Source organism: Aedes aegypti, chromosome 1 (genome assembly GCF_002204515.2).
Source record: "Aedes aegypti strain LVP_AGWG chromosome 1, AaegL5.0 Primary Assembly, whole genome shotgun sequence".
Taxonomy (NCBI): Eukaryota; Metazoa; Arthropoda; class Insecta; order Diptera; family Culicidae; genus Aedes; species Aedes aegypti.
The window spans coordinates 205,868,046-205,882,196 of record NC_035107.1 but is presented as its reverse complement, the minus strand read 5'-3'; the positions used below and the strand labels follow the sequence as shown (position 1 = coordinate 205,882,196).

General features: G+C 37.0%; 1 protein-coding gene across 5 annotated transcripts in view; it reads left to right on the top strand.

Annotated features, from left to right (window-relative positions):
• Positions 1 to 14,151, top strand: part of LOC5577008 (unconventional myosin-Ib) — a 110,273-nt gene that overhangs the window by 39,458 nt on the left and 56,664 nt on the right. For 3 of the 5 annotated variants that reach the window (XM_021857323.1, XM_021857326.1, XM_021857322.1), the window contains 4 exons: positions 6,871 to 7,190; positions 7,318 to 7,433; positions 13,163 to 13,457; positions 13,515 to 14,108. In XM_021857323.1, coding sequence (XP_021713015.1) covers positions 7,086 to 7,190; positions 7,318 to 7,433; positions 13,163 to 13,457; positions 13,515 to 14,108 — 1,110 coding nt within the window. In that variant the 5' untranslated portion in view covers positions 6,871 to 7,085. The remainder of the gene's footprint in view (positions 1 to 6,870; positions 7,191 to 7,317; positions 7,434 to 13,162; positions 13,458 to 13,514; positions 14,109 to 14,151) is intronic. The other 2 variants (XM_021857324.1, XM_021857325.1) reach the window with 2 other exon arrangements.

Here is a 14,151-nt window from a genome sequence, read left to right as displayed (position 1 = left end):
TCGCGTTATTTCAATCAAATTATGTCTGAAATGAAAGTTCAAGTTCTATTTTGCATGTTTGGAGGATTAGATTACAAAAAAGTTTGATAAATTGTACTTTAAATTTCATGTAAACATTAATAAAACCAGTGTTTTATACAACTTTGGCGACCTGTAGCTAAAAATTGTGACGTGCTGGAACATTTCTGAGAATGGCAACAGATTCAGCAACTCTAAATCTACTAGAGACACATAATTTGATCTTTGAGACACGCAAAAATGTCGTTTTTGTTACGCTGTGTTATTTTCGTACTTTTCAGTGCTTTCTCCAAGAATTCCTTTACCGGTTTCTACTGAGTTCATCCTGGGATTCTCACGAAAAATCATTCCTAGACTTATTGATCACCAGAAAATTTTCCTATCAAATAGCTAAAAAAACACTTGAAGAATTCCTCCAAAGCATGCATTAGAAGTTCTTTTAATAAATTCTCATGTAAGGCCCTCTACGTACTTATTACATATAAATTCCAATTGTTAGTTTAAAGTATCCTCCAGTTGTCCATTGAAAATTTGATTAGGATGTTCAGGAATAACTGAGAATTTCATCAAAAAATAGTACAAAAAATTCTATGACTCTCATTAAAAATGTCTTCAAGATCAACAAGCAAGGATTCATTCCACGACTTCTTCAGATAGTTCATTAACAGTTCTTCCCACTTTGCTTTCGAAGTTCTTCCTAAATTTCTCTGGAGGATTGTTAAAAAAAACCGCAGTAAAAATTATCCGGACTTCCTGCAAAACAATCAAATGATTATTCCAGTTGTTGCTCTAAGAATTCCTCGTAATATTTCACAAGAATTTCTTGAGTAATTGTAAAAAACTCAATTGAGAAAATTTTATTCATGATTTTTCAGAGAAATTCTCCGCAGTTGTATCTGCATTTTCTTCACAGATATTTTTTTTAGATTTCTCTAAAATCAAGGAGCAACATCCGGCATTCCTTCAAAACTCTCTCTAATTTTTTTTTCTAAGATAAAGTACCTAGAAAAATACGTTCAACTGTTCTTTCTAAAACTCTTCCGCGAAAATGCTCAAAAATTCCCCGAGTAATTCTTCCGAAAAATTTACCAGAGATTCATCTGAATATTTTCCAGAGATTTTTTTTTTGTTTAAACCGCACTAACGATGCTTTTCGTAATTTTTGAAGAAATTTTTCGGAATTTTTGAAGAAATATGCCAATTTCGGAAGCAACATTTTTTCTGGAGATTTCAACAAATTTCTTCTGAAGAATTCGCAGGCAAGCAACATTTCAAAAACATTTTTTTTTTCAATTCTAGAATAATCCGGGGATTTGAAGCGAAATTTCTCGAAAAAGAAAACATAGAAGAATGTTTGACGCATTTTTTTTATGTATTTTGGAAATATTTGTTAAGAACTTTTATGAACTTTGCGAAAGAATTTGTAATAAAATTTATGGAAAAAAATATTTAAAGGGATTCGCAAAAGAATTTCTAGTAGAACAATCAGCGAAATATCTCAGTATTAGATTTGACAGAATCAACTTTTTGAGGAATTGCGAGAAAAAACTGAACTTGTGAAAGATTTAGTAACATATTTTAGGTAAATCCGGGAACATATTCCGAAATCAATTTGCTAATGAAAAATAGACATACAAGGAATGAATGTCAAAAAGGAGGAATTCACTATGAAAATATGAACAAGTCCCACAATATTATTTGACTTATTTACAAGACATTTTCAAAAGTTCTGAAGCCACCCTTCAATATTCCTTGAGGGATTTTATTATACTAAAATTCTGTAAAGAATATCGAAGTTATTTAAAAAATACTACAAATCTGTTGGAAATTATTCAAATTAAAATTTATGAAGTTATAAGTTTTCTTGAAAAAACATAGTTGGGTGAAATGGATATTGAGCAATCAGTTCGATGCTTTAGACATATTTTCCGAACACCAAATCGAAGCAGTCTCTAGCCCAGGCTCTTTGATTCAAGTGAGGAAGCAATGTGTGCCGCCTATCGTGGTCAGTTGTTCCGAATTTGGGGGATTTAGGCAGGAGATCTTGAACTCCATTAGAGGAATCAAGGTCTCCTTCCAAATCGCAAAGAAAGGAGACTGTCGCGTTTTGCCGGAAACTCTTAAAGATTGCAAACTTTTTCTCAAACATCTTGAAGAGAAGAAGCACATTTTTTTTAATTAAGACGACAAAACTGAACGTTTGTTCAAAGTCGTCTTGAAAGGTCTCTGAAGTGACTATAAGTCACCTAAAGAGATCAAAAATGGAATTAATGATTTACCTGGGTTTTCCCTTAGTCCAAGTAATCATTATGAAAAAGAGTACCCAATCTGGCATTGTTCGGAAAGGGCTTTTTCAATAATATTATTTAGTTCACTTTAACAATAAAGATCTAATTAAAATTAAAGCTTTAGAAAGAGCAAAACTTATGTTCGATGTCCGTGTGATATGAGAACATTTCCAGAAACCTGGAGGAAATTACCAGAACCCCACTCAGTGCCGTCGGTGCCAAAAGTGGGGTCATGGTACAAAAAATTGCCACATGGATGCTAAATGTATGATTTGCGGAGGTTCTTCTCACGCCAAGGACGTCTATCCAGTGAAGGAAGATACCGATAAGTTCATATGCGCCAATTGCAAGGGCAATCATAAGTCCAATTTTTGGGCTTGCCCTTCGCATAGTCGTCGAGGCACAGGTAACATCTACTCCGTCTCTTCGTCTACCGAAAACTCTAACGGAAAATCATCAAATGTACCCACATCAAGTGATATGTTTGCCCCTGATTTTAATTTTCTAACTGATCAATTGAATCTAGTGATTGATGCAATGTTCAAAGCCACCACTATGACTGAAGCAGTCAAAGTTGGTGTAAAAATTTACTAATCAAATTGTTATTGGATTACGTTTTTCTAATGGATCCAAATAATAATTTAAATATTTTAAAATGGAATACTCGTTCTTTGAATGGTAAAGAGGACGAGCTGTTTAATTTTCTTACAGCTAATAACGTGCATATAGCAGTTATTACTGAAACATATTTAAAACCTGGATCCAAACTTAGAAAAGATCCCAGCTGCAATCATCATTCATAGGCGTATAAAACATAAAATGTTTTCGTCATTTGAAACAAAAGTTTTTGAAACTTTAGGTGTTTCAGTTCAAACACAGCTTGGTGAATATACTTTCATAGCTGCTTATTTTCCTTTTCAATGCTCTGGACAGCAAGTTGATTTGTTCCAAACTGACTTGCGAAAATTGACTCGCAATAAGTCAAATTTTTTTGTCATTGGTGACTTTAATGCCAAACATCAGTCATGGAATAATTCTCAAAGTAATTCCAAAGGCAGAATTTTATTTGTTGAGTGCTCTTCACGATATTTTTCAATTAAATACCCTGAAAGCCCTACGTGTTTTTCCTCTTCTAGAAATCCTGCTACGATTGATTTGGCCTTAGCCGACTCTAGTCATCTTTGTAGCCAATTAGTTACACATGCTGAAATTTTGAAAAAAAAAACTCAGAAGCCAATACCGGCATTGAAAGATGAAAACAAATTATTTATAACCGATTGCGAAAAAGCTCAAATACTTGCTATGCAGTTTGAAAGCGCACACAGTTTCAATTCAGGACTTACTAGTCCAATAGAAAATCAAGTTGTTCAGGATTTCGAAAATATGCTCAATCAAGAGAACGTTTTCGAAAATTCCTGGGAGACTGATTTGGAAGAAGTGAGAACTATTATTTAAAAAAATCAAAAATATGAAAGCTCCTGGCGATGATGGAATATTCTTCATCGTCATCAAGAAACTTCCAGAAAGTAGCTTATCATTCTTGGTTGAAATATTTAACAAATGTATTCAGTTGGCATATTTCCCTGATAAATGGAAAAAAAAACTAAGGTTGTACCAATTTTAAAACCAGACAAAAATCCTGCTGAAGCTTCTAGCTATTGTCCAATCAGTTTGCTTCCCCCCATCAGTAAACTCTTTTAAAATGACATTTTGAACAGAATGATGGTCCACATCAGAGGCCTTCCTTAGCCTAGTGGTTAGTATAATGGAGTCCGCGGCTACAAAGCAAAGCCATGCTGAAGTTGTCTGGGTTCGATTCCCGGTCGGCCCAGGATCTTTTCGTAATGGAAATTTCCTAGACTTCCCTGGGCATAGAGTATCATATCATCGTACCTGCCACACGATATATGAATGCAAAAATGGAAACTTTGGCGAAGAAAGCTCTCAGTTCATTAATTTGAAAGTGCTCATAAGAACACTAAGCTGAGAAGCAGGCTCTGTCCCAGTGAGGAAGATGGTCCACATCAATGAAAATTCAATTTTTGCCAATGAACAGTTCAGATTCCGCCATGGACATTCGACAACTCATCAACTTTTACGTGTAACAAATTTGATCCGTTCCAACAAATCTGAAGGCTATTCTACTGGTCTTGCTCTTCTAGACATAGAAAATGCATTCGACAGTGTTTAGCATGAAGGCTTGATCATAAAAGTAAAAACAACTTCAATTTTCCAACATACATTGTTAGAATATTTCAAAGTTATCTGTCAAATCGTACACTTCAGGTTAATTATCAGAACTCCAGGTCTGAAAGACTTCCTGTAAGATCAGGTGTTCCTCAAGGCAGCATTTTGGGACCAATATTATACAATATTTTCACATCTGACTTACCTGAGTTACTTTAGTACTTCAAGGATGTCAAAAATCTTTGTTTGCGGATAACACAGGCCTCTCCGCCAAAAAACGAAGCCTGCGTGTCATCTGTAGTCGACTGCAAAAAAATTGGGTATTTTTTCTTCATACTTGCAAAAATGGAAGATTTCTAATAATGCTTCCAAAACTCAACTAATAATATTCCCACATAAACCAAAAGCTTTACCAAAGCCAACCAAAAGCCAATTTGAAACCTTCAAGCAGACATGTTGTCACGTTGAGAGGGTGTTAACGCACATAAGAGCGTCTGTTGGTTTCAATCACTTGCCGAATAGTACTTCTTCATGGCAAAACAGAATCGAGAATTCATGGCTTAAGTGTGATTTATTTAACTGTCTAGAAGACTGATTTCTTCAACACAAACTCGACTGATATATTGAGGTTTAAACTGTATTGGCACAAACTGTAACTTAACTTTGACTAACGGCGGTTTACTCTAACGTTTTATTCTAACTGCGCGCGCGTTCTTACCGTGAGTCACTTGCAGTACGGAATCTCATGGACTATTAGCTGATCTTGATTACTATGGCAGTTTTATACATTTTGAAGACAAACAAATTGAACTAACAAACAAAGTAACAAAGGGGACAAAGAGTACAAAGCTGCTGCTACCAATCATCTACAGTGTGACTAATAGAGTGATGCAAATTTTGAAATGTTTGCTCCCCTATGCTTAAACGATTTTAATTAAGGTAAATAGCATCCTCCCAAAGTTTGAAGTGATTCGGAAGAAATTTGACTGTGCACACACCATTTGAAGTTTATATGGAGATTACTATGGAAAACTTGAATCTTTTGTGTTCAGCTTTCTATCCCTTCGTCATAATATTTCATGGAAAAGTGAACAAATTCTTCTAATGTGAAATCCTCCCAGCTACAACTTTGCCGAAGACCACTTTTTGATTGGTCCTCAGGATAAATTGTTATTCATCATCATAAAGTTGGTTTGCATGTAGCATGCTTCACCAACTGTTCGGCAGGCAACAGTGGTGCTCCTGGCGGAAAGAATAGATCAAAGTAATCCAGGCTACTATGTTCTACAGCAAAAAGCAGTGTTGCTCTGAAAGTAATTGAATGATCATCTCAGCATGATTTAGACTTTGTTATCAATAATAACAAATTATCCTTACGTCCCATCGAAATGTGGTATTCGGCAAAGTTGTAGCTGGGAAGTTTTCACATAAGATAAGTGTGTTTACTTTTCCATAGATTATTATGACGAGCAGTTAGAGGACTGAACACAAAAGGTTTGCCTTTCCCATAGTAATTTCCATACAAACTTCAAACAGCTTGTGCACAACCAAATTTCTTCCGAATCACTTCAAATTTTGGGAGGATCATTTTCATCATAATTGACATCGTTTAAGCATAGGGGAGCAAAAACTTCAAAATTTGCATCAGTCTAGTGACTATCCTATTCCGATTTACGCTTCATCAGAGGGGTTCCAATAAACTGGTCAGCTGAAGTCAAGAATCTAGGGCTCATGCTAGATAAGAATTTAACCTTCAAACATCACATTGAGGACATTCAAGCCAAATGTAACAAATATGTAAAATGTCTCTATCCCCTTATTAAAAGAAAACCAAAACTTTGTCTTAAGAACAAGCTCTGATATTCAAACAAATTTTTGTACCAATATGGACTAGCTGTTGTAATACCAGGAAGGAAGCTCTGCAGAGAATTCAAAAATAAAATTTTGAAAATGATTCTGAAGCTTCCTCCCTGGTGAATGATTGAATGATTTTCGGTTTGGGACATGGAATAAATAAGAATCATTTGTGTTATCATTATTCGATTTTCTGCCTAATGTCATTCTATTATGTTCTAATATTCATCTCTGAATTGTATGACTTTTGTTCAACACAGTGGATGTATCATATTATTTCATATGCATTTAAAATGAGTTATAACCATGTCAATTACGAATCATTCAATGTGCGACCGGAGGTTTCGTTCAGTGTAATTAGTGGCACTATATCACAGCTTTGGTCTAATATCACCCCGTACTACGGTATTAGAAATGAAAAATGTATGCCGATTCTTATCTTCATACCCCAACAACATAAGAACTACGCGGTGCTCGTGCTTATTTCCGCTAGTGATATCGTTTTCGTTTCCTCTTCTGCTAGGCTCAACTGCTACTATTTGCACAGCTATCACCTCAGCGTAATATGGAAAACAAAAGGAAGAAAATGATTTAAAGACAACTTCATATATTTAATAGACTTGTGGAGGCGGGACAAAACGGAGGGAGCACTTTACGACGCATCGAGTCAAAACTAGGCCACTATCAGTGCTAATTGTATCACGTTGGAATCGAATCGAATTCTGACTCAACAATACAATGGAACAGGAAATTGGAAGCTGGGACTCGGTTTTGTTGGAGAATCTGTCGGAGGATAGTTTTATTAATAATCTGCATCAGCGCTACAAACGGGATTTAATATATGTAAGTGTATCTCCCGTTATTCTGAAAGTTTGTTTTAATTTTATCTATGTCTTTCATTAATTACTGTGCATTAAAATTGCTTGCTTTTGAATTGGTTGACTGTATTTAATCACTTTACTTTTTGCAGACATACATCGGAACTTTTTTGGTGGCGCTGAATCCGTTCAAGCCGTTGACTATTTATACACCTGATTTGGTCCGAAAGTATGCTAATAAAAGTCTATTCCAGCTGCCACCGCACATGTGAGTATAATTGTACACTAGAAGAGTTATCCCGTATGTACCTCCTAGGGCATTATCGGTTAATAGAGTAATTCAGGAAAAAGTCTCTCCATCCTCGGCTCAGCCCCACGCTCGCCAAATCGCTGTGCACTCGATCCATCCACCTAGTTCGCTGCAATCCACGCCTTCTTGTATCAACCGGATTCCAAGTGAACACCATCTTCACAGGGTGGCATTCTTGCAACATGCCCTGCCGTATTCTTCCAGCTTTGGCCACCTTATGAATACTGGGTTCGCCGTATAGTTGGGCGAGCTCATGATTCATCCTTCACCGCACACACCGTTTTCCTGCACACTGCCAAAGATCGTCCTACTATAAATAAGCTATTTTTTTTTCTCTTTTGATTGCCGGCATTCAAAAGATTAATTTGAAAACGCTTAAACAACAAATATTTATGGTCTATCGCCAGCTTTCTAGGCGAATCCTGACAATATACCTTCCCCAACCTCCAACTCCGTAGCACTTATGAGGGTGTCGCTGAGTCGGTGGCCCCTCATTAAGTAAGTGCTACATCAACATTTCCTTCCCCTATCCCAAGTTACGGTAAAGATGGGCGTGGCCGGGAATAGCGATATTCATGCTTTTAGTTTTCTTGTTTATGATTTGAACAAGGTATACTCCCCTGCCTTGTTCTTGAAAGTAGTCAGGATGAGATTATTAAAAAGAAACATGAATGTTGCTAGTATCCAATCTACGAAGTATACCGTAACTACGCTAACGCTAACGCTAACACTGCCAAAGATCGTCCTAAGCACCCGACGTTCGAGAACTCCGAGTGCTTGCAAGCCCTCCTCGAGCATCGTCCACGTTTCATGCCCGTAGAGGACTATCGGCCTTATGAGCGTTTTGTACATGGTACATTTGGTGCGGGTGTAAATCTCTTTTGACCTCAGCTTCTAATGGAGGCTATAGTAGGCCCGACTTCCAGTTATGATGCGCCTTCGTATTTTACGGCTAACGTTATTATCGGCCGTCAGCAAGGAGCCAAAGTAGACGAACTCGTCGACCATCTCGAACGTATCCCCGTCTATCGTAACACTGCTATCTAGGCGAGCCTTGTAGCGCTCGGCCCCATCAGCTAGCATTCACCACCAGTCCAACTGTTGTTGCTCAGCGTTTGCGGCGGGCGTACAGGTCTACCACATTTTCAAATATTCGGCCGACAATGTCAATGTCATCCGCAAAGCAAACAAATTCACTAAATCTCGTGAAAATCGAACCCCGGCTGTTCAGCTCGACTCTCCGCATAACACTTTCTGGCGCGATATTAGACTACAGGCACGAAAGTCCACCACCTTGTCGTAGCCCCGACGAGATTTAAACGAACTGGAATATTTGCCTGAAATCTTTACACAATTTTGCACACCTAGTTTTGTGGGCTTCCCGGGAAATCTGTTCTCGTCCATGGTTCTCCAGCAGTGGCGCGGGAAGTGGGTAGGACAGGTAGGACATGTACTACGCACAAAAACACCTGGGTAGGACAGTCAAAGGATTGTCCTACCCACGATTCAACAAAAAAAAAAAATTTAAACTATTTCTCCTCTGTTCAATATACATGAAACTCGATCAACGTCGTAAGATACGATACGGTTTTTGATGGAGTTTCTACACGATAAAACATTTTTCAAGCATCTTCAGTTTCTCCTGTTTTTTTGCGATTAGCCGGTCACTTTAGGTGCCTAGTTTTGTGGGCTTCCCGGGAAATCTGTTCTCGTCCATGGTTCTCCAGCAGTGGCGCGGGAAGTGGGTAGGACAGGTAGGACATGTACTACGCACAAAAACACCTGGGTAGGACAGTCAAAGGATTGTCCTACCCACGATTCAACAAAAAAAAAAATAATTTAAACTATTTCTCCTCTGTTCAATATACATGAAACTCGATCAACGTCGTAAGATACGATACGGTTTTTGATGGAGTTTCTACACGATAAAACATTTTTCAAGCATCTTCAGTTTCTCCTGTTTTTTTGCGATTAGCCGGTCACTTTAGGTGCCAAGAAGAAAAAAATTACACAAATTCAAAGAATTTTCGCTGTTCATATATTTGCTATGAGGAAATTAGAAACGTCACTGGTTGTAAAAGCAATCAGTTTGGTCTATTTTTCATTTCATTATTTTATTGAATGAAGTTGATTTAAAAAGGATATAAATACCGTGACATGCTCTATTATCGTGAGGTTAAAAAAACTCAAGTTTCAATCGATCAGATAAAAATAACGTATGATTATTTTCAAGCCTTTCATGTTTTATATAGTAGACCGTTTTATATACTTTGCATAAAAAATATGATTTGAACCATTTTGAAAATTTTAACCTTAGTTACAGTTGATGTTATTAAACATACCAGTGTTCCAAATACCGTGCATCTGACCCCGACTGCCGGGTCACATTTTGAAACATCTCTCAATTGAACGAACGAAGCGCATCAAAAATAAAACTTTTGTATCAAACAACGTATTGAAGTTTACATGATTGATTCGGGAAATGAAATATATATTTCACTTCGCCATTTTGGAATTATAACTGAAACACGGTATTTGGAACACATAAGCATCCGTGCCCTAATACCGTGTGTTGGCACCAGGCGATTACATTCTAACATTATTTTTGTTTGTTTGTGTGTGCAACTTTAGTTCAAGTTTGTCATGGCTTTGTAAATACTACTTCATGTGCTAACGTTTGTAACAATCATTTGGAAAAATGAATAATATAATGTGCTAGAAATCCACATAATTCCCAAATACACGGTATTAGGCAACACACGGAATTAGAGCAGGTCACGGTACAAAGGATATTCATATTTTTTAATGAATGATAACAAAAGTTGTTCGAATGAATATTGTCAAAGGCAGGACTATTATAAGGTTTCTTTTTAGCGGCATGGTCTCTGTTTTAATGCAAGTCTCTAAAAAGTCTGTATTTTTGTTGAAAGGTCTCTAAAGTATCTCTTTAATCTAAAATTGTCTCAAAAGTCTTTTTTTTTTCCTTATTTTGCATGCATTTAATCCTAATGCAAAATTGTACGGGCTCCAAAAAACCATACGAGACTATAAATGGTTCAACGGGCTCTTCAAGAATGGCTTCTTAGATTCCCTGAAAAAAAGCTTCAGGAATTATCATAGTGATTTTATTTAGTATACTTTAAGAATTTCCTCCAGAAAATTCCTCTACCAATTCTTTTAGAAATTCTTCCAGTGATTTTTCAAAGGATGCTAAGGAGAATTCTCTAGGATTTGATTAAGGAAACCCATTAGAACTTCAAAGTAATTAGTAATTCTCTCAGGTATTACATTGATTTTTTTCCAAAACTATTCTAGAATTTCTTCTAGATATTTTTTCACTAATCCTTCAACCGAATTTGCTAGTTATTACTCTAGGAGATCTTCCAAAGATTTCTACAAAATTTGTTTCGAAGAAATTCATAAAGACTTGGTCCAGAGTGTTTAAAAACAATAGCTCAAGGGTTTTTTTTTTCAAGTAACCCTGCAAGAATTCCTCCGCCTGTTCATGTAGATTCCTTCAAGAATTCATCCACGTCTCTCAGAAATCGAAAAAAATGCAATCTTAAAAAGTTTGTTTAAATTTCCCCACCAGTTTATACTACAGCAATTTTTCCTCCGATTATTCCTTCACAAAATTCTATAGAGATTCTGTCCAATGTTTTTCGATTATCTTGGCAAATTATCAAGGAAGTCTTCCTCAAATTTCTCAACAGCCCAGAAGTTATTTCAGAGAACCTTGTTCATTAAGAGTGACTTTGAAACTTACCCCTGTTTTACCAGAGGTTACCCTAGGATTTACTTTCAAAATACCACACGGATTTATTTTCCAGAAGGAATTCCTAGGCATTTCCCTGGAGACATTCTTGGAAGAATTCCTGAAAAAAGACTTATGCTATGTATGCAATTTTGCTCAAGAAAAGTAAAGAAGTCTTTTGACTGAATGGGTCAAAAAATGTCTTATAGAGAGGCCTATTTGAAATAAAATTTCTTCTAAACTGCGTACAGCGATCACAGAAATGTGATTCTCTTGAACATATTTGGAAGCAAATCGAGATAAGCGATTACTTATCTTGTCAGCAGATAAGCAAATTACGTTTCTTGTCATCAGCAAACCATAAAATCTCAAAAATACGGGAGGAATTTCTTTAGATATCGTGGATGGAATCTTTGGAGCAATTGCTGAAGGTATCTACAGAGGAATCCCTAGGTGAAATCTTATATAAATCATCAAAAACAATTTTGAAGGAAATCCCAAGAAATTTATGGTGAAGTTTTTGTCTGAATTTTAGAAGATGTTTTGACTGGGTATATTGGAGGATGTCCTAGGGAAATCTATGGATAAAATCTTGGAGGAGTTGGGATTTTCTTGAAAATATTCTCAAAAAAATTTTGGAGGAATTCAGATGATTTGTGAAATAATCTTTGAAGAATTTCCATTTCTGCGGTTCCCCTTGAGAAAATCCATATTGAATTTTTGAGATATCTCAAATAAAATTCTTGGAGAAATTCTCTAGGAAAATTAGTGGAGAAATTCATTAAAAAATCATCACTAAATAAATTCCTTCAGAAATTTCCGGAGTAATATCTGAACATTTGGGCAAACACCTGAATAAATTTCTGATGAAATTTCTAGCGAAAATCATGAGAAAGCACATACCGTAATATTTGTCTTTGTTTTATTTTGTTTTATGGCTATAGTGGTCATGCGACTCAAAGCTAAAGGGTCGATACCTTCTCCTATGTAAAATTTGTCGTAATGTCACTAGGAATTCTATAAAAAAGTAGTTAATCTTAGACATCTTACTATGAAGAATCTAACTGATATATTCTGGCTTCTATTAGGTCTTGTTGAAAAAAAGTAGTCGGAAAAAATCACCTGAAAAAATCGTTAGAACGCTTGGAAAAAGAACAATTTCCTCAACTCAACTCAAAACCGATCAAAATGTCCCTTACACCCTTTGCGTTTGGGCCCTTAAATTATAGTAACTTTCATTTTCCAGTCCAGGGTTAAAATTTTTCATTGCTTCACTGTGCAAAAAATATTTGCCAACATTTGTCCTACCCATGATTGGGAACGTGGACGCGCCTCTGTTCTCCATAGTTCTACATATGACAGTTATCATAAATTATTTGGTATGGTATTGTACCGTCGTTCGATAAAATCTCCGCTATCGTTCCGGTTCATGCTATCTTGTGCTTCAGCAATCACACTTTCTACATACTGTCGAGGTACAAGGTAATGATCAGCCTGCTCTACAGGCTGATCATTAACTTGTATTTTTCTGCAATCAATTCACTTTTTTTCAGCTCTCGCTTCGATGTTCCGCTCTTTGTTCAGATGGGTATCGGCCACTAGCATACAATTCCTGGTGGCATTCTTCACTCTTTAGCACTCTTCATTGAACCAGTCGTTTCGTCTCCGTCGTTAACTAGTGCCAATCACATACTTTTCCGTTGTGATTACAGCTGTTGATATCTTCAGAAACGGTTCTTTTCAACTGCTCGTTGAGCTACTGGCGGTGCTGTGCAGCTACCCATCCGTTGAGTTTGAGTAATAGGTTCAAATTTTCCCTTTGTCAAACAGCCAATGTCCACGTAGAAATTTTATTTACCTCCACATTTTTCTCCGTGCAAAAATTCAAAGAATCCCAACGCTGTAGCTTATAATATCTAATCATTCTTTCCAGATTTGCTCTTGCAAATTCGGCACATCAGTTCCTTCTCAACTACAACGAGGACCAGTGCATCGTACTGTCGGGTGAGAGCGGTGCTGGTAAAACCGAATCCTCTCGAATGATTGTGCATTTTCTTACCCAACTATCTGAAATGCGTCGAAGTCGTACTCCGATATTTTCACTTCGCGGATCAAATCCTAACTCGCGTCAAACTACTCCAAAACACTGCTCTATTACTAGGGTAGGTTCATCGTTTGAAAGTAATACCAGTCGTCCGGATAGCATCATTAAATATAACACATCTAGGGTAGGCTGTTCATTATCCAGTATTTTAGTTTATACTGTATAGAATATGTGTTTACAGAAATGTTCCCACGAGAAAACTGTTGAGTTCGACCTCATATCGCATCACAAAAGTTCTGAGAATCTAGTGGCTATGATGGGTAGTGGTGGAGCTGGAGTAATGGGAAGTGGTAGCTTTTCGTCTGGAAGTACGCCTAAGTGTTTGAAGCACTCGAACCAATCCATCAGTCGGTCTACAGAAGCCAATGAATTCCCTACGAAATCAACACTCAAATCTGCCTTTGCTGTAACATCATCGTCATCATGTCCAAAGCACAATTGTAGCAGTGCCGGAAGTAGTCACATGGATCTACACCGTATGTGTGGCTATTCACCGTCATTACAGAAGCGATGTAACTTGAGCCGGTGTTGTCATCAGAACAGTAGCCGATCGATCCACAAGTCGTCTTCGTCGATTGCTCTCACGTATGATCATAGTAATAGCATGATGTCTCCGTCAGTTCACCGTCGACAGATACTGAAGTCGATTACGAAGGAGGTATATCTGCGCGATTTAGAATTGGCCAAGATGCGGGAACGGATAGCTCACGCTGAGGTGTTCCTCGAAGCAATGGGCAATGCCTGCACCGTGAAGAATGCGAACTCCAGTCGGTTTGTAAGTATCTTGATTCGCGAAACTGTAAAAGATTTATCTAAAA